General features: G+C 37.6%; 1 protein-coding gene across 14 annotated transcripts in view; it reads right to left on the bottom strand.

The window, feature by feature from the left end:
- Positions 1–24,525, bottom strand: part of ptk2aa (protein tyrosine kinase 2aa) — a 73,098-nt gene extending 48,573 nt beyond the window's left edge. For 3 of the 14 annotated variants that reach the window (XM_044138863.1, XM_044138865.1, XM_044138866.1), the window contains exon 1: positions 479–1,277. In XM_044138863.1, the coding sequence (XP_043994798.1) occupies positions 479–602 (124 nt within the window). In that variant the 5' untranslated portion in view covers positions 603–1,277. Of the gene's footprint in view, positions 1–478; positions 1,280–4,712; positions 4,740–24,354 lie in introns of those variants that run through there. The other 11 variants (XM_044138860.1, XM_044138864.1, XM_044138861.1 and 8 more) reach the window with 8 other exon arrangements.
- Between the last annotated feature and the right edge of the window lie 1,084 nt (positions 24,526–25,609).

Raw genomic sequence — 25,609 nt, 5'->3', positions numbered from 1 at the left:
GTAGCTATAAACCAGAGCAGACAATGCACCACAGGCTGCCATGTTATCCTGAATAAGAAGTTCTGACATTGACACACTTCCTGTAAACTTCATCTGGAAACATAAACGTGTTGCTCTGTCGTCAATATCAGAAAGCAGAGCTTCAGATCTGCCTCAAGTTTCATTGTTCTGCTTCCCTTCCTTCCTTCCTGTGCTTGTCCTCCATTAGAAGAAAATGGATACGTTTTGGATGGTAATTGCACCTGGGAGGACTGGAGAGGGAGTGTACACACACACACACACACGCACACACACACACGCCCACGCACACACGCACTCGCAGACATATACAAACACACAGTCTGCTGCAAGAACTGGTAGCTTTCCCGATATACCAACTCCAGTTCCCATGGAGTCAGATGTCACGCAGTGTGTGAGTGGTTTCATGCTCCTTGTTGCATGTTTCTGAGCATGTGCTTTGAGGAGATTTCATTCATACCTCGGTCCCAGCACAAGGGGAAAGGACTGCAGCCGCTCATCGCCATAGAAACGCATGTCTGCCCCTTCCTGTGCCTGTCTGCTCCGAGGACAGAGAGGCAACTCGGCGCTTCACAGCCTCGCATTGCTACGCACCGAAGTCAAATAAACAAGCACAACAGGATCCTGAGACGCCTTTCAGAAGGCTCTTACATAATCCGAACCCTAATTTACACAGAAATACATCCTTGAAGGGGCAAACTAGCTCTTACACAACAGTTTGCAAAATGTTACTTCCAGGAAAATCGACAGAAGGCCCATTTTTAAAGTGTTGAAAACAGCGTGAAAATCGTCCAGAGTGGCCAATCCGGGAGGAGTTTCAGCTCAACAAAACTTGTCCTCTTGATATTTTCCTTTCATCCAAAGTCACACAGTCCAACAAAGTTCCCTGGAGACCCTCAAAACTTCAATGCTCTTCCTTTTCTGTCCGCTCCATAGTTACTCCTCAGTGTCTTTACTCTGATGAAAACACATTGTTGGTTTTCAGACTCAAACGACGCTGTGTGCTTGACCTCCCTCGTCTTGGTCACTGCGAAAGTTTCAAGCAACTGTTGCTCAGGGGAGAGAATAAATCCGCCAGGTTGCTGGGTAAAATCCTCCTTTATCAAGAACACAAAGCCAAATCCAGCTCATACAGAACGCTGCTGATCCAGAGGAGCTTCAGTCTGCTGGTGCTCAAAGAGAAGGAGCTGCAATTACTGAGCTCACAGAGAAACAAACACAGAGTTATCGTCTTTTGTCGGAAACAGAAAGTGAGGGGACAGGTTGGGCCGGCTAAACAAAGGAAGCAGAGACAGAGATGTGGAGGAATACAGCAATTGTTTCCAAGTGAATGAGAGGAAAACGAGGACAGAGCAACACAACTGAAAGAAAGTTGAGTGAGAAATGGGAGCGCTCCATCCAGAGGGGAATGATGGTGGAGGAGGAGGAGCTAAAAACTATTAATATGCTAATTCAATCCTCTCCATTTGACCCATTCCCACCCTTGCTCATGAGGCTTATCTCTAATCTTAAGCTTATAAAAGTACACGAGGAATTTAAAATACACATTTTCTATGCAGAAAAGTTTATTTTATTTAGCAAAGGACAGAAGTGAACACATCTAAGTTCAGGTTGCTTAGAAATGCAGGAAACCCCCAGACCATCTCAATTCAAATGAAAACTTAAGATTTTTTTCAAACATTTTCATTTAAATTCACACTTTACAAGAAATTTGAAACAAAAAATTGATAACTGAAATGAAATATAACTCTGTCAACTTAAATTAGTCATGCTTTTCTCTAGCACGTGACCTAATCTACTCAACTTCAACCCTTTCCTACAGCATATGATATGTTTATAACAAGTAATGACGTTGAGTTTTAGTCAATAATTAAAAATCAAACTTTAACTGTTCTATGATGGAAGAGCTGCTAGTGGATATCAAATAATTTTCTTATTTTAATTGCCTAAATATGCAATAACCCATTTAGAGGAGCTGTTTTGCAGAAAAGTCTGACTGTCCCAGGAAAAATTCCTTCCAACAATTATTGCTTCACTGCCTTCATGGGTAGAGATGGTCTGATTAGATTACACTTCCTGACCGGTTATCAAGTCTTATGGCTTTCCTTGAGGACTGACCTGAAAATTTTGATTTTGGCCAATAAAAATGTTTTTTGTTGTTTAAAAGCTTTTTTTTTGTCATCTAGAAGCTTTAGCACATAAAAGTCGTTATGCAGAATTATCGATAGAGGGTTTTTTATCCGATAACATTTTTTTCCTATTTAAGCATTCCAGAATGTCCCTATTTTTTTAAACGCAAAGAAAAAGAGCATCAATAGTATTGGTTGATGTATTAATATTATTTATATTCTTAGTTATTATGCATTTAAGGAATAGGGGGAAATGTTTGATTTTAGCATTTGAAAACAAGTCAAGGAAAAAACAGGTCATTTGTTACCTCATAATAACCTTTAAAAGTTTACAATTAAGATAAATAAATGCAAGATGTTAGATTGTTTACTTGCATTATAATAATGATTCTATTCTGTCACTGCCATGTTGGATCCTAACAAAATCCATTCTGTTCTTTTGTTCAAATTTATTTTATTCTCATTTTTTCTAATTTTCTCTTTATGTTTATACCAGGGTTACATCATAAATCAAAGAATTTATGGCAGAGTGAACAAAATGTTGGGACAAAGTATTTTTTTTTAAATAAAAAGAGTAATTTTCTTACAATTAGCATCTTTATACATGCAATTAAGCCCAGATAAAGAACTTGATCCGCTTCAATCGATCGCTAAACAATAATTGACAAACCTGTAAAATCCTAAATCAGGATTGTCTCCTAACTGAGCAGCCATTCAGCTGTGCCTTTTCATGCGCGTGTGCACGTGCAGCTCTCCTATAATTTGTGGTCCATCTTGGGCTTTAGTCCATTGTTATGAAAATCTTCTGGGGAGCTGGGGGGTTGCGTGTTCTGGTGGGGGCTATTAAAAGCCTTTTGTCAGAGGGGCCGGATGTTGCCATGAATGGGAAGATCTCCACTGGGACTGAGCCAAAAGTATTTTTTACTATTATTATTATTATTCTCTTAGCACAAGCGAGAACATTATCAATCTGGTACATAATTTAGACAGTGCACCTAAGATCTGTACTTTTGTCTGTAATTATTACTGCCCAGTGAAAAAAATCTATATTCCTTACAAAATCTTTCAAGTAAAGACAAGCGCTTCCTAAAATAAGAAAAAGATTTCAATTTTCTGCTTAGATTTTGTACTTTCAACATATTAAATAAATGTATTTAACATAAAAGAATATTATATTTTTATTTTTTGATTCAGAAGGTTGAAAGTTTGGGAACCACTGGTTTAGACTGATTGTTTAAATGTTATCAGGTGTTTTTAGTATTATTATAATTATTATTATTGTTGTTATTATTATTGTTGTTATTATTATTGTTGTTATTATTATTGTTATTATTATTATTATTATTATTATTATTATTATGCCTAGAAACTTGGAGTTATACTATTATTTATAATTATTTATTATATTTAACTGAATTTCTGTTTTACAAATTACTTGATAATCTTTAGCAAATTGCCTAAAATGTGCACACCATCAATAACCAGCATATTGGCCAGTATATTGCTTTTATTTTATTTTCAAGCCTTTTTTTTTAACTTTTACAACATTCATAAAAGGCATAATGCTTTTTGGTACTTTCCCAAATACTGGCCTGAGCCATACCTGTTCTTCTATGTTTGTTATGTTCTAACTTCATTACCTAGCTGGTAAACCTAGAACATCCTTGATTCCATAAGGATGTTCTATAAATATAAGTGTTAGGGAATAAAGATGTAACATAAATACATTTTCAACTAATTGCAGGAGCTGATAGTTTAAAGGAAAACGTCTGCTGGATAACCGAAGTGATAACCAACTACAATAACAAATTTGCTCCGGGCCACATGCTGCTCTCCCAGCTCCTTGCAAGCTGCAAAACTTCGTATGTGTCAAGTACACCAATAGAAAAGCAGGAATGGATGGTTCCGTGTTCCCAAAATAAATCATCTCTTACAGTGTGGGTTCTGAATCCCTGATGTACGGGAAGGTGGTGCTTTGATCGCATGAAACCAAAATGAAACTTTTTGGCCAGAATATGCAGAGCACTGTACGCGGAAGAAAACACTGAACGCAGAAGTGACTCTGTGGGGATGCTTTTCTTCACCAGGAAGAAGGAAACAGGTCAGAGAAAAATGGAGAATATGAGTGGTAATTGCAGAACAATCTTGCATTGGTGTAAATCAAAGTATGTTCATGTGTCATAATATTCCAGTCAACATTCAGACCTCCATCCATTTGAGAACATCTATGTTTACAAAATCTTTACCTTAAACTCTTCAACATACTTACAAACGTTTCCAATACATTTTCTTTCCATCATATGGAGTCCAAGCTGCCATGTTTATGTTTATTCTTTAAGATTCTTTTCATTTTCTTTACACTTTCTTCACATGAACTATTGACAGGTAGCAGAAATGCATAGAGTACTAATGTAAATGTGGCAAATCAAGCTCAAGTTCTAGCAAGAAAAAAGTAAATCTGTTTCCACAACAACTGAGGCTGTGGATGTCGTTTTTTATGTTATGTACGAGTGAATGAAGCAGCTGAACGATCTCACAGATTGTGTCTGAGGGCCAGTTGCTCACCTGTGTAGTAGGCGATCCTGGAAATATCTGAAAGAAAAATAGAAAAATATCCTGTCAGCTGTTTTTTTTGGCCCCAAACAAACAAATAAACAGCAGGTGTCCCAAACCCTGTTCAATTGTATGACCTCCAAAACAAATATCCTGCCTTGCTCAGCAATTTACGTCACCATAACTGAATTGAAAATCAAACCATGGTCTTCTTGTCACACACACACACACACACATTTCACTTGGTTATTGATTGACCTTTCAAATCAATATCCAATCGGTTTGTTATTCACCTCCGACTCCCATGTTGAGGCCGCAGTATTTAAAAGTAATCAAAGGTTAAAGTTGGAAACTCTGGAGAATAGCCCTATTGTTTTGTGTTAAAGGTCCAGCAGCTGTGAGATGAGGATGTGGTTTAACCTCTAGCCTTTTGTTTGGACATTTAAGCTCCACAGGAAGATGGAATATACTTCTGTTGCTTGACACAAGTAGAAGTTGATGCTTTGCGTAGCTTTAATTCCAGTTTACCACCCTGCATCTAGATGAAGATGGATTAAATGGATTAAATAATCAGGTTATTCGCCAGCAAGACTTGAAGTCTTAGAAGGAAACCATAAGCTGCTGTAAGATCTTAAATTTCCAACAAAGATTTAAACACTTTCTTGTATCTTCTCGGAAGAACAAATTGAAAACTTAATCTTTGGCCTCAGGAACAGTTAATCAGACACATATAAACGTGTGAGTGCCTTGCAAAAACTGTTATACCTCTTCAACTTGCTAGCGTCAGGTAACAACCACAATCTTGAGTGGGTTTTAATGAAAAAACACAAAGTAGTACATAGATGGAAACGTAATACTTTAAATTCGTACAAATGCTTTGTAGCTCCATCATTCAAAGCCTGAATGACTGCTGGTCTTTTGGAGTACGCCTCTACTAGCTTTGAACATCTTGAAACAAAAATGGTGGCATACTCATTTAAATGTCAAACTGGATAGAGAGCATCTGTAAACACCAGTACTTTACATAAGCCAACAAAACTAAAACTGTAGTTTTGTTGGAAGGTGAACCTCAGCCTCAGTTAAATAATGCTCTCTTACAAACCTTTGAGGTCAGCCTTTCCAAATTTTTATTTGTCAAAGGTTTTATGAGGCATTCATCTTTATCCTACCTTCCACTTCACCATCACAAAATACTTTGTGTAAATTTATAACATAAAATCCCACTAAATTACATAGAAGTTTATGACTGTAAAATGACAAAAATGGGAAATGAATACTTTTCCAAGTCACTATAAATACTCAGAATGACTGCTGCAGTGAGCTTTGATGACAGAGCAGCTCTGTAGCTCTGACAGGAAGTTCAGGAGAAGCTTTATGGGAACTTGACACCTACTTATGGGACTGACTGGGCTGTGTCAGAGAGGGCTAGAAAGGATAAGCGTCTGAGTGCTTTAGAAACAAATACTGCATATGGAAGTTCAAATACACAGAAGGTTTTAGGACAGGCATGGCTGTCAACAGAGACGACGTAATGGTGCAAAGAAAACTCTAAAGAAAAAGAAAAAGATACACATGTGACTCATAGCGGGTGCTTTATTAATAGTTTTAACGCCTCCTTGTACTTTTTATACTTTTGTAGTTTCCTTTATTTGTATTTACCATTTTGTATTGATTGCATTTATTGTATTTGACAAAATTTGCATGGTTAATTCATCATATTATTGTTTTGTATAACTTTAATTTGTCAATTTGACAATTTCTCATTGTCTGGAAACAACAGATGATAAATATCCATTTGGCTAATTCTGGCACATTTACAGAAGATGTTAATTGATGTGCATTGTACCTGTCAAATGAACTAATATTTCTAATTTAATTATTGTTAAATGGCACTAATAATGCAGCTATATAAAGTTAGTAACTGCAGTAGAGAAATTTAACTAGGATGTCCAAGGTTTCCCCCAGAAAACTTGCTCAGCTCGATGGTTTGGGCACTCGGAGGGTCATTCATCCAGCGGCTTGGAGCGTTTTTGAGTTAAAACTGTTTACAATTGACAGGATATTTGAAAATATCACTTGATAATTATGTGTTATTGGAAGATTGGACGATTAATATCTGAAAACCAACTTTAAAGTCTTAAGAAATGCAAACATTTAAAAAAAAAAAACTAAATAAATAAACAATGCTTAACCTGGCGGGGGTGCAAGTAAAGCCTGGTGGCCCGCCAGGCCTGTAATACACTTGGGGAAACTTGGGGAAACCTAATTTACATTCCATAGTATATGTTAAAAATGGTTACAAATTTACCAATGTTAGCATTTGAAAAAAAAAATTATACTTATATGAAATAACTTGTCAGTGAATCTACAGCTTTAGTCAAAACACAATAAAAATCTTTGACAAGTTTTACTAATAGGGCCAAATATCACATAGGCAGGTTTCTAAATTGCATTTTTTTTTTTTGACTTGATTAGAAGATGCAACAGGGTTCCGATGTTTTTCTGCCCAAATTCCACAGCTTGAGAATCAGATTTTCCATGTTAAGTGTACTTTTAACATGTTAAGTTACATTTAACAATGTAACTTCAAAACTTTATGCTCACTTTAATGGATTAATGGATTTTATATATAGTAAATGTACCTCAGCTTCATCATTCACTTATCTTTTTAATCCTTTCAAAATGTACAGACATACTAAATAAAATGAAATGTTTAACCTCCAATATATGTGAGTAAAATGGAGTAGTGAACCGATTAGGGGAAGTTAGTATTGACAGAATCTGTCTATGAAAGATCTTTAATGACAATTTAATGGAACTGAAATCTGTGTGTACCATCTGCTGTCTGGCCTGTAGACTGTCTGAACTCTTTTGCATCTCTGTTTGTCTTTCCCTGTCTCTCTCTGTTAACAATGCGGAGTAGTCTAAGTGCTGCGTAGTCTAAATTTTGCAGCCACATTGGCGATGCTGCAGCCCTGGGTTGAAAGCAGCGGCGACAGCAGTCTTTTCATGGTTGACAACTAAGACTGAATTTTGGATGAAGAGCTTCATACAAACAAAACAAAAAATGTAGCAATGCAGAAGCTTTCAACTCAAATAAAATACAAAAGAATACAAAAGGTACAAAAAGATATTTTACTCTAATTTCACTGCACAAGCAAAATACAATGAGCAGTCATTTTAATTAGGAATAGTCAATGCACAAAGAAATACACATATAGAAAACAAGCTTGTCTGCAAACTGACAGGCAGCCCAGCGGACACCTGCTCCTCCAACTGAGTGAAGCTGAACACAGGAAAAGGATTCAAAGCCCAGTCTGTGGATTGTGTCATGTGTCACTCAACATAATCCCAACTCAACTCTCTCACTCCTTGAGGAAAAGTATTTGGTTTTTGAATTACTTTAATTCCTTTATGATGTCATAATTCTTCAAAACTCTTTGAATTCATGTAAATATTACTGAAGGGTATTTTATTGAGCAATCATAAAACTGCTAAAATCTATGGCCTCTTGGTAAATGTAATGTAGCCTTTCTTTGAACTGAAACACTGAAACAATGATTTCATGTTTCTAAATCTGTCATGTTCGTCAAAGATTCAAGATGAACCAATCAATCACCCAGAGGTCGGGATTAGGCAATTGTTACTTGATCAGAAGGTCAAATGATGAAAAGTCAAACCTTTTCATATTCATTTAATCATTTCAGGAATAAATGCATCAATCAACAGCATGTACAAGTGTTTCGAGTTTAATTAGGCTAGGGACATATGCTTTATGAATAAACAAGGTAACTGTAATTTTTTTCAAAACATTTTCTCCTTTCTGTGTTATAATCCTTAAAAAAATAAGAAAGGAAGACAGCGAGGACATGGGGATCAACTGAAACAACATTTAGAGAGAAGGAGTTGAAGGAATTACACAAATTCTTCCATATTATTTGCCTTTCTATTCTTTTCAGACATATTGGCACATTATTCTACACTATTCCAATATTTCAATTACCCAAGATGACACAACTTAATTTGGTGGCACTTAGTGGACAATTGTAGCCAAAGATAGAGGAGGGTTGTGTGTAATTTAGATGGAAATATGGCTCTCCATTAGAAAGTGAAAGCCTTGAATTTAAATTTTGGCTTTTTTTCCCTTACTAATATGACGAGCAGAGAAATGTCTGGCTCTTCTTGGCCTGATTATGAGGGAATGAAACAAAGTAAAAAAAATTTAATCAAAGCCACAAATTCTTCGTAGCTCTAAAGATTTTCCAAATGTCTCCCATGTCTGAGCACAGACACACTGCACGCCACATCTGCATGCACGCTTCGACTTTTTGAGGGTGAGCTAAGAAGTCTGAAGAAGAGCAGGGCAATAATCTGTGTGGGAAAACAAAGAATGCCGTTATAAAGTGGAAAACCTGCCTCCTGGTAAAAACAGTTGGTGTATATAGTTGGAATCTATAATTTGCGATTCCAGATCTAAACTTTAACCCAAAGCTAAAAAATATAAGATGGAAGCAACTTACTGGAAAATTAACATATTCCAGTAAACAAAAATTTGGGCACCATTTTCATCGTAGTTTGTATGTCTGCTCTTCTTTAAATGTTGACACAAAGGCTCCAAGAAGATGCTCCTTCAAATTACTTACCACTTTATTACTCATTTAATATGGTCTTGTGTCATAGATAAAGAAAAGTATTCAGATTCACCTACTCGGCTGAAAGTAAAAGGTCCAGAGCAGACCAAGGTAAAACTCCCATCCCACTCAGACAGATATAAGTACCCAGATGTACACAAACACTGTCTCTTCCAGCTGAGGATAATTGCATGTTACCCCCGTTTTTTGTTTTTTTGCTAACTGTAATTATATAGAGCAATTACCAGAGGCTGCAAAGCAAGCATCTGAACTCCTGATGTAACATCTGAGTTTAGATTAGTTTGTAAAAGATCAGAAAGTTAGAAAAGACTAGAGAATTAAATTATTGCACATTGAATCAAAAAAAATATTCAAACAGACATTTGCTTTTGGTTGTTTTTTTTTTTCTCCATGTTTCAGACTTTCTACACTGCTGACTGAATTCGCCAACAGTTTATGCTGAAAGGTTAATGTTGAAGCTTACCTGACATGTATTCACACATGCCAGTCTGTGAGGGTGTTAGTCGAGCGTACAGTCTAGCAATGCAACAACACAATGCTCGGGGCAGCGAACACAACTGCCAATCACATTTCACCATTTTGAAATTGACCTTTAGCATGATTTGCACAAGTTGCTCCTCACAGTTGAGAGCAAGCTATGAAACATTGATATGACTAAGCTGTGTTTCTTCTGTTTATCTATTTATGCAATGAGTTTGATGGAAACTGGGCTCTGATAAATATCAAATAATTATCCAACAGCTGCCCCTTGCTAATATAAACGTGTTTGCCTACATACAGGCTGCAGATGATGCACACCCTGCAGATAAATCATACATGCACTCGCAACATAATAAGGTCAAGGAGACGCATGAGTGCTCGCACTTTTATCTGCCCAAAGCAGACAGTGTGCATCGTTCAGGTGCTGCGATAAACCCCACCAGCTCACTGAAGATCCTCGCATGTTAATGCATCACGCTCAGAGCAGATACATCATGTTTAATTCAGCACTGCAGATTATGGACGAATGAGCTGAAGATATAATCCTTCAAATCATTTCTAAATGTTACCAGGGATATTTATGTGTTGGTTAAAATCTTTGAAAGGGGATCAAAGTGCAGTTCTTAATTGAATTACAGATTTACAGTTGTTTACGAGAATAAAAAATGTTTATGAAGAAGGAATGTGATATTAATTATTGAATCCTGCTTTCATTGTGAATGAGAGGAAACACTTTGGGCCAGCTGGGCGAGACAAAAATGACTCCTCGGTTTTGATTGGTCGATGGTTGCACATTCTTTATTTGCTCTGCTTGACTTTGTTGAATTGTATAAACTAGTTCAGCTTGACATACCATGTTAATGTTTTCTTATCAATTGTAGAAATATGTAATATGAAGGGTGTGAGGATTTGATTTTTAATAGATTATATATTTAACAGATTATATGGCATGTAATATGGATTGAGGAGATTTTACTTAAGTTTTTTCTACGCCAAAATTCTTTAAGATTTTCATATTTGTTGATCCATATCGAAGTAAAATGGTAAATTATGACTATAGTTCAGAATTCCTTCAGAGGTTTGGCTGAAATTTCAATTATATTCATTTTTAAAGCACTTCGAAAACATGAACATAGTTAGAAGTTATGTTAAATACAGAATGAGAACCAAAATTTAAAAAAATAAACTCTAAGGCTGTCTATCTTTCTATCTATTACAGATAAATGACTGGTCATGGCTGGCTGGCTGGGCGATGGATGGATGGATGGATGGATGGATGGATGGATGGATGGATGGATGGATGGATGGATGGATGGATGGATGGATGGATGGATGGATGGATGGATGGATGGAACGGATCGATGGAACGGATCGATGGATGGATGGGTGTGTACTCTGGAGAGTTTACAGTAGAACCTCATTGGAACTTAGGCAGCCATTACCTAATAACACTAATGGCTGCTGTCTACGTGTCTGTTTTTGTATGCAGTTAAAAGCTCGACTTCATGTTGAGCAAATTTCCGTCATGAGTCAAGATCAAAATAGTTGAACTTACTGAAAAATAGATGACATAACCCAGAAACAAAACACCACCGGGAGTTTGTTGGCTTAAGGCAAAGTTCACACGCAGCGTACACACAGGCTTTTAAACACAACTAGAAACACATTGACAGCTATAATAAAGAACCATGTGGGCAACATGCTGCATGACAAAGCATGCCTGTATTCAGACACAGCCCACCAAATTGAAACAGTTCTGCCTACACTCAAACAAACACACGCCCACACAAAGAAACCCACTATTAACCTCTTCTCATGGGTAAGCTCAGATAAAAGGTGACTGTGGTGGAGTAGTCGTCTTGCGATTGGAAGGTTATAAGTTTGATTCCAGCTTCCTCCTGCCATATGTCGATGTACCTCTGGGCAAGACGCTTAACCCCAAATTGCCTACCGATCTCTGTATCGGTGTATAAATGTGTGTGCGGATGGGTGAATGTGACTCTAGTGCTTTGAGTGTTCAAAATGACTAGAAAAGCGCTATATATCTTCATACCATTTATAAAGCTGAAACCCCGTCCCTTGTTTCAGCACCTCCATCTTTTGGTCAGAAAAGAGCAGACAAATATATCCGTTAAATAAACAAAGATAATCTAATTTATTTCATCAAATGAAAGCCGAATTAGGTCAGGTAGAAAATAGTTAGCTTTCACTACTTATAAAAGAGTCTGTTATAATAATAATAAATTATCAAATTAATTTCTCAGGAGACCAAGATAATCCAATCAAATATCCTAAATAAGTTAATTCCACCCATCAACCCCTTGAACATTTTGAATTACATAATAATGATGAAACATTCATATTTCTATTGCATTTGTTTAACATGTGACCATAAATCATTCACATTATTCAAACTGATAAAACGTAATACATCATTCAGTTGTGATGGCTTTTATGGGCAGATACTGGTTTTCAGCTTTCTATCCAGATCCCAACATAAAACTGAATTATAGGCCATGCACATTCTTGATCAAATAATAATAATAATTACAATAATGTTCACAATCAAAGAGAAACAGAATTGACTGATGCAGCTTTTCTCTCTGTTAGTCTTCAATAATCAACAGTTTTAGGTGCAAGTTGTGCAAAGTGCAGCTGAAACACTAGATGTTAAATTTTATGATGTTAAAACCATTGTGCTTAGTTCATAAACCAGGATAACCTCTTTTCCTGTACGTTTTGCCTGCACAACATTAAATGAAAGTGGATAAAAATGTGTTATAAGACAAATTTAACATAACAGCTCCGCCACAAAAAATTATCAGTACGAGCAAGACTGAGAGTTAAAAAGAAGACTAACTTTAAGTGTAGTCAGACACATACAAGTCTTTATACACAAAAATATATCCTGCAGAAACTCCTTTTGGAACAAAATATCTGAAAGAAAAATGGTCAAAAATACTGGTGAAATGTTTAAATGTGCCTCAAAGATACTCGTCGAATAGGATATACAAAAAAATAGGTAAATAAATAACTGACATACATAACTTTGATAACCACAAGCTAATTTGTGTAATTTATTCATCTATCCATCCATCATCTTCTGCTTAATCTGGGGTTGGGTCATAAAGGCAGCAGCCTAAAAACAGAAATCCAGACTTCTCTCTCCTCATCTGATCAGCTGAGACACTTAGGATCTTTTCACACCTGAAAGTTCAGTTCAATTGGGTACCAATGTTGAAATGTTTGCAACATTTACAGCTGGTGCAGTTCTCTTTCACACTGCACTGTGTCAAACAATCCAAACCATTTGAAAAGCCTGTTCCCTCCTTCGCCTCTGGTGGCTCTGCACTAAAACTTCCTGAAGAAAACAACACAAAACCTCACAACTTCCTTCTTTGCAAAGTGTAAACAAAATGGAGTAGTATCAGATTTTAGTAGTTGTTAGATTGCTCTTATCGGTAGAAGACCATAAGCCTTTTCTCCTGCTAGCGTTAGACCTTTGCGTTTGTTTTGGTTGTATTTACCCAGAATGCCCTGCGTTATAGATTGCTTCCTGCTGTTGGAGCTGTCTCCGGTCCACTGGCATCCACATATGAATTCAAACTGTATCAGAGTTCACAAACTGTATCAGAGTTCACACAGACCTAGGTTTGAAGGCGGACAAGTGTCCGGTTTTTGGTCCGCCTCAGAGTTTGATTGCACATTCAAATCTCCCCAAACAAGCCAGAGATTCTGGGCAAACGAACTAAAGTTGGATTAAAGCGGACTAAACATGTCTGGTGTGAAAGCACCCTTGGTCCTTCCAGTGTGTCCTGGATCTTTCGCTGCATCTCTTCCTCATGGGATGTGTCGGTTTCACCTCACTAGAGGACATCCTAACCAGATGCCCCAGGCTACTCTCGATGTGTAGGAGCAGCGGCTCTACTCTGGGTCACTCCAGTTTTAATTTAAAAACTTTTTTAGGTAACAGATTGAAACAATGCAGGTTATAGATGCAGTCATTTAAATTCAACAGAAAAGAAAGGAATTACACGATTAACTGCAATGATGACAAAAAAAAAATCACCCATGTATGACCTGTACATCTTTGCTTACAGCTGGTCAAGAGAAATTAATGATTTAAATCAGTAGAGTGACAGATGGCAGCTTCTCTCTATAACAAAACTGCTTTATTACTCAAATCATAAAACAATTGCAGATAAACTAAACACACAGAGAAATAAAAGAATTGGAAGTCTCCCAATAACTGGCTGACCTATACATCGAAAAAATAAATACAGGCATAACAGAGAAATAAACCACTTCCTATATACAATCATAAATATAATAAACAGTAATGTATGATAAACTCTCACCATGATAAAGTCCCTCCATTTACAGGCAAATGTGAGGAGAAGTCAAGGAGAGAACAGTAATCCTCTTCTACCGCTAAATTGGAGAAAGCCAAAATCCCAGCCTTCAGTGCTCTGGTGCCTCGGATTTTGCTTCCCAGTTCATTCAATAAAAACACCAATGTCGACTTAAGATCCCAGCTCCGCTCGTTCCGCCTCCTCTCTGTACACCAACTACTACTTTACTACAAACCAACACAGAGCAGCATGAGTGGCACGCATGGAAGAAGAGGAGGAAGGAAAAGAGGAGCAGTAGACAGGCTGTAAGCATGAAAGGGGGAGGGAGATGAAAGAGAGAAAAGGAAAGAGGGAGAGGGAAATGGGGGAGTGGCTTTGATCCCTCAGGAGAGTGATGGAGGTGGGGGGGAGCAGATGTACAGGAGACAGAGGAGAAGTAAGAGAACAAGGAAACACATGGGAACATTTTATGCAATAACTGTGAGAAGAAAAAGATGGATAAAGAAACCAAAACAAGGTCAACAAAGGTAAACAATGAAAAAGTCACACATTGCAATAAATAAGCAGATAATGACAACCAGAAGGAAATGTTGCCTCTAGCTACTCTATCTCTGACACACAAACGTACCCCTGAGGAGCCACTCAATTAGTCATAATGTAATGTTCTATACTCAGCGCTCTGCAACAGAAATCATCCATCTTTACAGCAACAAAGAGAAGTGAAGGGGAAAAGCAGTCAGTTGTTCCACTGACTTTACACATTTGATCCAATTATACTTTAATCTAATTCCATGTGGCGTGGATAGTAAATTCCATTCATCTGGCGTTTTACACACGCCATCTGGGTGAAACTTTACAAGGAGGCACGGGCTGGTATGACATTCTAACAGTGTGAAAACCCTACGTAAAAATACCATGGTTTTTACTATATTTACAGTACAATATACAATAGTAATACTGCATCATCTTAATAAAAGGGACTCCCTTAATTTCTACATCCTTATTTTCTGTGTTATTTGAGACCAGAATCTGGGACTCAGTGAATTGTGTTAGCTCTACTTACAATATATAATGGTGTTTTCCAAGGACCTGTTTAAGCCCCTGTTTTATTATCTAGTTTTATGAATGAGTAGGGTTAATGTCAATTCATAAGAATACTTAGAAATGTAGCTAGAAGACAAATCTATCTTTTGATGCTGACTGTGATATGCTGAGTTTCTTTTCTGGCTTAAAATACCTAATGGATTTCCTAAATCATGTTAGATGCCCAAGTTTTATTGAAGCAGAATCCAAAGTGTTAGTTGGGATCCAATATTGGTGATAACTCATCACATCTTGCTGTCTAAAATCCAACAGTTCAACAGTTTTGTTTTTTTTTTAATTCTTGCAGAGTGATGGTGAGCTATATCACTTTTTAATAAAAAAATAAAAACCATTCCATATAATGAAATACTCAGCAATGCGTGACTGCTACTGCTGGTCCGACTCAACATTCAAGCAACCTTTGAAATATGTTTCTTCATCGTCTACACATAAAAAATAAAAAAAAAGGGAAAGCAGCAATCCAACAGACAAGACGAGAAATACTCAGAAGTAAAGGAGATTAATGGCCACTGGATTAGTAGTTCAAGATGTCACACAAGCACGCACACGCCCACACACACACACACACACACTACAGTGGCTCTCATGTAGAAGGTCGATCTAAGCTCTGCCCCGCTGTCTCTCTCAGTGTGAGAATCCTTGCTTCATAATGCTGGTGCACTAACACCACCCTCTAGTGGAGTAGATTTTAAAGCGGTATATTGTTCTCATCTTCATCTGAGCACCCAAAACTTTTTATAATATGTAGAAATCTTTTTAAAAAAGTAATAACCCCCCACCCCACATTTACAAGTACATAATGTATAACAAGTACAGCACATTCATAGAGATTAAGGGTAAAAAAACACAAAAAAACACAACAAATTTTTACTAGTTTAATGTGGCTCGTTAGCGGTTGAACATTCATCGAGAAGGAGCAACTTATCCTATATGTCTTACGTTATTCTGCACATCAAAGATTTGAGAGACACTGCTGCAAACAAACAGCCATAGTGCAATTCATCAATGAACCTTTGTTACAAGAGTGAGCCTACTTGTGACTAATGACAAAGGCAGACATGTATGCACTGACTCAAGGACAGACACTGCTGGATTATCCCCACATCTGACCTCAGACTCAGTTTGCGTTGGAACTCCAGCATTAGTGAGAGTGACATCACCAACATGGCATGAATCCAGGTGTTTCATCATCAATCTTTGTCGCTCTCCTTGCAGGTTATTATGCCTCTGACCAACTGCATGGTGGTGGCTGAGGATTGCGCCACAGAAGACATGAGGTCACAGATTTGGCTGAGCGGACAGGTGTGATTGTGTCGTTTTTATTTTCTCCCTGGCTCTGAGTGAAGTAAAGACAAAGTCCTCAATAGTATTTTATTAAGCAGTTAAATGTTGATGGATGTTGGAATAAACAGCCAATTTGCCTGACATATGTATAACAGTTTAGTTCTTTTTGGTTTTCAAATACTTGGATTTTTATTAATTTTGATGACTCTGTAGGCCATAACACAGCAGTAAAAAACTTTGTTTTTAATTTTAAATTCTTTTTAATGGTCTTCTGCAATCTGAAGAGCTTCAACTGTTGAACTGGATTCCGGAAATATATGTAGCTTTTCAATTATATCTTAATTTATTGAGATACACTAATGTAATGAGTTAAACTTGTCTAAAGATATTAAAGATTGTGGTTCTGATCCACAGTTAACCAAGAAGAGTATTATGAAAATGACAGATTATGGCAATTAATTAAATCAGCATAATTCTCAAGGAATAAATACTTTTTAACCAGGTTTTTATAGAATCGTTGGTTGGATTCCTGAGAAATCTCTTGTTTTCCATCCATCCATCCATCCATTTTCAAACACTCTTGTCCCTAATGGGGTTGGGAGGTGCTGGTGCCTGTCTCCAGCTACGTTCCAGGCGAGAGACGGGTTCACCCTGGACACATCGCCAGTCTGTTGCAGGGGAACACAGAGACAGGCAAGACAAACAACCATTCACACACACACTCACACCTAAGGAAAATTTAGAGAGGCCAATTAACCTGACAGTCATGTTTTTGGGAGGAATCCGGAGTACCTGGAGAGAACCCACTCATGCACAGGGAGAACATGCAAACTCCGTGCAGAAAGACCCCGGGCCGGGAATCGAACCCAGGACCTTCTTGCTGCAAGGCAACAGCTCTACCAACTGCGCCACAAGTCAAATATTTATAAAACCTGTCACTCTAAAACAAATTGATAAAATGCTAAGTAAGCTTGAACACATTGGTTATTGCTCCAACTCTGCCAAATTTATGTCCAATCCTCAAAACTGTCCATTAAGATTAAACCCTGATGCCTTCAGATGGTTTAGTATCACTGCCTCATTTGCATACAAGAATGTATGAGTATGTTACTTAGACCAGCCTTACAACTAACCCATTAGCCTTCAGCCGTCCCCTGCTTTCACAGATGGGGAAAATAAGCCTGACTTCATGGCTCTATTTATTAAGTGGTTTATTATGTACACTTGAGATAAATTACCATTTATATCACTTCTGTATTTAATCCCTTCAAGACCCTTCATGTACTTAAGCATGCCAAGCACCACCATCCTAAATCAATGGTAAGTATCAAAACTAGGTTAAGTATCAAGGGCAGAGAGCTTTTCTGCCTGGTCAGATTTGATATCAGTGTTAGGAACATGAACCTCAGGCAACCCATACTTAACAGACTACCATTTCCTACAGTCTGTCTCAATGCTGATATTGCATACAATATGACATGTCGACACATTTTCAATATTCACTGCAATTGTAGTGGAAAACCATTTTTACTCCACTGGTTTCACAATGATAGTTTATGCTATATGACACCCTGTCTAGTGATTAAAATAAAACAGCAACTTGGCAAAAATCTCTTTTTTGCATCAATGTTTATAAATGCTGATTTGAAACCTCTGGGATAAAATGCCATGCATGTCAAAAGCCCTCCAGAACTGACCCTTAGATCTTAGCCCTTAGATTCTTTAGCAGCTCCCTTTAATTTCAGCATTTGCGTTTATGCAAACATAAAATGTTTCAAGATGTTTTGTGGAGTCTGTCAAAGGTGCTGGACAAAGAATAGACAGAGTGTAGTGCTACAAAAATACAAAACACTTTAATATAAAGTTGGGAGAACCAATTTAGCTGTTCATATGCATCTAACAACACTTGTGGTGAGTTATTTCAGTCTGTAATTAGATAGAATTGGTTATTCTGGTAACTTTTTTAACAGTATCTTATCAAGATATTCTATAGAAACACAAAATGCTGTTATTTGACATCTATAAGAGTAACCATAATAGTACTGGTTCAGATTTAAAAAGCATGTGGGAACAGATTTGATTTATCATCCAAACAAAAAAGCGTAAAAATCTCTACACTCTCATTAGTTAATGGTTTGTAGCAGAATGTACCGCATTTTTTAATGACTTTAATAAATTAGTAATGTCTGAGGGCACATTCTGAGATACTGTGACTAGGAGAATGGTAAACTAAGGCTTTGCTCAGCAGGAGGTAAGATAAATCATATCAAAAGACGGGATTTCCTGTTTAAAAGCAACTGTGAAACATCAACATGTTGCAGGTGAAGCTGAACACAGATAGTAAGTTTTACATTGAGGAGAAAATATGAGCAGAAAATACAGAAAAAGTATCCTTCCCTTCAACATCTGCTCCTCCCATATTACTCCTGTCTTTCCATTTAACAATGACCAACAATTGCTTCTTTCACCCCGTCTTCTGACTCACTCCAATGCAATTACACTGATTGTTCACTCAAATACGACATCCGTGCAGGGCCACACACACACACACACACGCACGCAAGAGCACCCACACACACACCCACACACACATAAGCACACTCAAAGGATGAGAGGCAATTCATAGGAACATCTAAGCTGTTTATTTCTCGTAACTATAGTTCAATCACAGTTCGGTGAACATTTTGCAACAATCATAGGCTTGTCCAGACACTTCTAACTGAGGAAGCTGCATTGCTTCTCATGTTGACACAGTGCCAACTGTGTTAATTTGTATTAAACAGTTATTATACTGGTGACACTCTGCAGTGACCCGCTGGACCGAAGGTAGCTTGCTCCAAGTGAGAACAACTTCGTCTGTCCTTGACTGTACATGCCCCAAGCAGGGATAAGTAATCACTGCTGATGTCATTTCCTGGCATTGTAGCAACCTTCAGTTCATACAGTTAGCAAACCGCATTGCACATTCATCTATCAAAGTGCATGAATGCGCACACTGATTCTCTAAACAGCTCTGTTTTAGCTGCGTCAGGCTGGTGAAATCCAATCGCACAACTAAGCAGACCTGTAATTACTTAACCAATAAACTTGTGTAGTAAACTTCAGTCTCTGCAGCTGAAAATGTTTTTGATTAGCATTACTCTAAAGTTACAACAGATTGCTACACATAGTTTAAATCAATGCTGAACAATTTGCAAAGATCACACATTAACTTAACTTATAGGGTTGAACCTGTTACAGGGGTGCCCAAAGTGGGTCCTCGAGGGCCGGCATCCTGCATGTTTTAGTTCTCACCCTGGTATAACCAACAACCTTTTCAACATGTCAATGTTCTTCTTAGGCCTTCTAACGAGCCATCATTTGATCCAGGGAGAGAACTAAAACATGCAGGATGCCGGCCCTTGAGGACCCACTTTGGGCACCCCTGTGTTAAAATGTCTTTCAAAGTGTAATTTAAGGGAGCTTATCATGAAATTTAGCTAATTTCTTAGGTCCAGAACCATTTACATGTAATTTTAATAGCAAATAAACATCAAGCAAAAAGGCTATTAATTAAACAGAGTCAACGTGTCCCGTCTTTTGCATCAAACTGCTCTACTTTTGCTTGTTTTTCCATTATGACTCCTGCAACAACAACAGCAGCATCAAGCTAAACTTGCTGCTCTTGGCTGAAATAAAACACATTTGTTGTGTTTTACGTTTTGTTGAGCTGCACTGGGTGGGAACTTAGCTGCATTTTTCAGCAATAGGTAACAAAAGTCAGTGTTTAAGTTGATGTTAGGGATTTCGGCTGTGATTTCTGGAGTCCACATTTTAAAAAAGACTGTGAACTGCACATAAAAAACATACGAGTAACCAGACATTTATAGTCAAAAACAATACTGTAGGCTAGCTTTTTCCAGCTGTATTATCACATTACGTAACTGAACCACAACACTCAAATGCAACCGCATGAGTTTACAGTGAAAGCTCTAATCCTAACTTTAAGAAGTGAAAGACTGACTGACAAGACAAGGATGATGTTTATCCAAGTTATCTGTGGTAAACAACATCCTGATTCCAGTATAAGAACAACAAGCAAGCAATCATCCAGTCAGACATACAACTCACCCATAAATACTAGCAAAAGCATGAGCAGTGTAGCTGCTTTTGAGAGGAAGAAGGCGTTTTCCTTTTAGGCTCCTGAGGGACACTGCATGTTTTAGGATGTACAATAAGTGCTCTGAAAATGTGTGTGTGTGCTGAGGGGTGTGGGGGTCTGCTTCCTGAATGCATCCCAAAAGCAAAGGGAATGGATATACAATTTGCTTCTTATCTCCAAACACACAAACATGCATTAAATCTGCTTTTCCTTCAGAGTTAAAACCACCTCCGGGATTGTGAGATGCAGGGGCTGCAAAGTTTATTACAGACAGATGCTGAATATTTAGCTTCAATGCATATGTAACGTTTTGCATAAAACAGTGTATTTGCAGCAGGGACAAAATGCACTGAGCACATCGACATTTATTTTTCAGCATATACATTTCTAAACATGCCGTTGGCATAAAATTTGTACTATATTTTAGCAACAAACCAAGTAATTCATAGTTACAAAGAGATTAAGACAATAAAATTCAATAATGATCACTGACATAAATCTTTCTCTGAAACCATTATAGAGTTTTCTTAGGTGTTATTTTCCCTGCAGTAGTATCAGTCCAAAATGTGGAGTATTTGGGAATGAACAGATGCATGTGTTGAGATTTTCAATCTGGTACAGTACATAAATATAAACAAACAAACACACTGCATTTGTCAAACTTCCAAAACAAACAGCAGCGACTCCTCGGTTCAACTGTTCATTCATGTTTCTCTTTCCCACCTTTGCAACCTGGATGTGCCAAAAGCAATCTTAAATTTGGCGAGGACTGACAAAACAGCTGAGGTAGGTCCGGGGCTGCCAACCGCTTGGGAAAAAAAATAAAAAGCACGCACACACACACACACAGCCACCCTGCTTGCCTGGAAAACACTCAAACTGCAAAGAAACAAGTGCAGAGTTGTGCGTCTCTCCAAAGTCAAATTTCTTCATGAAATCCTCATGACACACACATACTGCGTGTCAGGATGTCTACATGCCTCCGCAGATAGAGACTGCAGTGAGTGCTATCACTTGTTAGACTCATTATGAGTCACAATCTACTGCGATCTAGCAACACAACACTGCTGGCTGTGTTACAGTCTTGCCTTTTCCTAGAATGTTTTCCCATTTGCTTTCTTCTCTAGACAAAACTCGAACAGAGACTAAGTACGGAAGACCTTTAAAACACATAAAGAGACAGGACAGATAAAAACACAGCACACATCTCTGCAGGGTAGTGGACTGCCCCTGCAGAACTGAGTGTAGCCAAGTGTTTCTATAAATACAGGCCTCCTGCACTGCTCTGCACTTTATACACACATATGCAGAGAGATATAAGCATGCACACAGGCTACCACGCCTATGTTGGCCTGCTGTGGATCTGCCACAGGAAGGATTGAATTAGGAAGGTGAAGCAGTGCACACAACTGCATGCTAAGCGATTTCTTTAACTCTTACAGTTTGGAAAGCCTTTTTACAAACACAGCAATACGAAAATCCAAAAGACATCTGACTGATTAGTACACATTACTGCACTCTGCTGCAGTAGTTGCAGAATGCGTGGATTATAATAATTTTTAAGCCAATTTCTTCCATAAGTTAGACATCATTGAATACTATCTTCAAATTCCAGGAAAAAAAAGATTTTATTAATAGCAGAAAGGATTTCCTTTTGAAGCTGACCGAACTAAAGAGAGAGACAAGGGTTTTCAACAAGCCACAAACGAAAGAGAGCATTTCACCTCTGGCTTGTTGGAGTGAAGGAAGTGGCTCCTGCAGAACACCTTCTTGACGTCTACTTTTCAGATGACAGGAGTTTGTCATTAGCCACCACAACCAGCTGAATTGATTTAAATAACTTTAACAAACACATAATTTGTAAAAAATAAATAAATAAAAAATAAAAATTTGAGTGGACTAGATTATTTGTATCCTGCAGCCTGGATCACATCAATATACAAAGCAGCACTTCAGATATGGAAATGTAGACATGCAGAACCACGCTCTAATTTGTGCACTGTTAAATCAGAAGCTCCGGTGGCCTCGGGATACATTTTCTTGCATGTAGAATTTGAAGCAGAGGCAAACACAGAACCTCTTTCACGCGCGTATGCGGAGCGGAGCACACAGTTTCTGCCGATTGCATTGAGCGTTTTAGCATCTATAATCCAAGGCAAGATCTTAAGATATTCAATATGGAACTAAGTGTGAATAACCTCCAGGCTTGTTATTGTATCATGGAGATTAAGGTGTTGCTTTGCATAAATTCAAATAACTGTTTATCTGTAAAGATCAAGCCAGAGACTGTTCTGGTTTCCTGATTCAATGTCTTTCAATATTTTGATTTACATCACATTGCAGCTTAAAAGGAAAGGGAAATAAATGTTAAAGTTTTACCAATATCTATCTGGATTATAATGGACTAATTTGATTGTACAGATCATTCCTTCTAGTTTTAAGCCATTTTTAAATCTTGACAGAGGGTGACTACATTTTCCCCTTACTTACAAGAATAAGAAGTTTGGCAACAAGAAAACATTTTTATTAGCAAAAAACTCATCACTTTGTCACTTTTACTGTGGTAACAACATTTTTGTAACCCAAGTGACCACTGACTAGTAATCGGCGCAGATAGCCCTACTAACTAACCAGCTAGTAACAGGTTGTTACATTTCCATATGAAGAACAGAACAGCAAAAAGGTCAAATATTGTGTGAAATTAGGGTCTGAACACTGTAAAAGCTCATGTCTTATTTAATCCTACAGAATACAAGTAAATACCTTTGTAGAGATAATTTTATTACCAATAGAAAAAGGGGCACTTGATGGGAAATAGCCAAGCTTTGAAACAGATCTGTTAAGAAGCTGCTTTATGTGAGCATCAGAGTTGTGTGCCACATAGAAGATTATTTGGGGGGAGGGTAGAGTTTATCTTGATTGAATGAGGATTTACAACAAAATTGTAAAATCAATTGAAAATCTGATGGCATGTACTGTTGGAGAAAATAGAAAATGTATTTAGCAGAAAAGTAACATATGGCATCTATAAAAAAAAAAGGAAAACTAGAATACCAACTGAAGAGCAGGAATAATAACTTGCCAATGTATTTGGAGAAACTCCCGAACCCGCAGTTAAAATATCCCTAACACTGCAAAAAAGGACGTGAAGTCAACAAAACAGCTAATTATTGCAGTGTAATTATGAAATAGCAAGAAATTAAAAGTGCATGAAGGAATCACACCGTAAAGCTCCTTTACGTTAGAAAGTTCACCAAGTTCAATTTGTTCAGGAAGAGTTTCAAGGTAACCCGACTGGTAAGAAAGACACAGACTAAGTACAAGTTGAGGGAGGTTTTCAAGCTAAATGTAGGTTAATCCGCAGCTCTTATTAACCATGAAGTTACGATTATACTGGCAACCAGTTGGTGACGTCGGAGGTGGTCACCTTTTCAACTCTTTTAACTTACAAATGAGAAAAAGAGATGTACAGTACGACCAGGCTACCGTATCCACTATTTTCCAAATAAAAGGGAGTGGGTGAAATAGTGAATTTCACCAGCTTTTCAAACCGAGGAAACGATAGCGGCAGCCAGGACGACCCGCATCCCGTCATATGTTTTAGCAGTTGAGAACAGTCCCGCAAACGTAACATCACTTACGCTGACTTCTTCCAGGTCTCCTCCCAGAGGTTTGTGAGCGTTTCACCGGCGGGAAGAGACGGTTTACACTCGGTTAGTAGTCCGTTATTTCAGGTTGAAGAGCTGAGAGTTGTTTGAGTTACAGAGCTCCTGTCTGTCTCCGCTTCTTTCCCCCACTCTCTCTCTCTCTCTCTCTCTCTCTCTCTCTCGTAGCCTGTTCCTGCTTCCCCCTCTCCACATCCAGCATTCCAACATGGCTGCTGCACGGAGCAACACACACACACGCACAGAGGGAGGGAAAGAGGAAAAGCCTGGCCTGAGGCACAGAATACAGCAGCATGAATGAATGGATGTGTTCATTCCTTAAACTCCTACAACTGCTTTTTTAACCCAGACGCAAGGTAGTTTAGAAAAACTTTCCACGCGATTCGAACAATAAAACGATTTAACAGGGCAACTACAAAAAACAAAAATGTACTTCTTTTTCTTTGAATTTCTCAGTTTTAAAACGTAGCCCTTGTTGTCAAAATCCGAAACGCAGCCTTAGCAAATATCAATATTTTAAGTTGTTAAAATATAACTGGCTAATAACTCGCTTATAAATATATATGTACATGTAGGTAAAGTTATAAAATGCAGAAAGAAATTATTGAAGATATCATGAATATGCAGAAGTTAAAAGTGCAACATTTGCCTGAAACCAGAAAAAGGCACTTTAGTTCAAGTGTCTAAAATTTGGAACACACCTTGTTAAATCCTAGGTGACCTAACCTATTTCCAAAACTGTGCTGCTGTGACATAAATGAGTAAAATAAAAGCTCTTTTAAATACATTGAAAAGCCAATACTTGAAAAGTAACATTTAACAACAAGGAGTAGAAGTTGAGGGTTTTAAAGTATTTTATTTAAAAATTATTGTTAAATCTTCAGAATTTTAAATGAAGCTTAAAATTTGGATTTTGTTAGTCCAAAGCACTTTCAGTTCCAGATACCTCGTCTTCGATGATTCTTTTTATCAAAAGGATCTACGGCGACATCTGGTGGCAATTTGATGTTATCACAGATGCATAAATTTAAATTGGTATACTTTGGGTGTACGTCGGTCTAAAAACACAATTAAAATTTTCAGAGGAACGATTTCTCCCTCAGAATGTATTAGTTTGTTGTAAATTTTAAACTAATGTAGTATAACATATGTAGCAGAAAACAATTTTTTTTTTAAATATTATCCGAACTAACCTATTTAAAGTAAGTAAACCAAATGGCAATAACTTACC

The sequence above is a fragment of the Gambusia affinis genome, linkage group LG14 (genome assembly GCF_019740435.1).
Source record: "Gambusia affinis linkage group LG14, SWU_Gaff_1.0, whole genome shotgun sequence".
NCBI classification, from domain to species: domain Eukaryota; kingdom Metazoa; phylum Chordata; class Actinopteri; order Cyprinodontiformes; family Poeciliidae; genus Gambusia; species Gambusia affinis.
The sequence above is the reverse complement of the archived record's forward strand: the minus strand, read 5'-3'. Positions and strand labels throughout refer to the sequence as shown.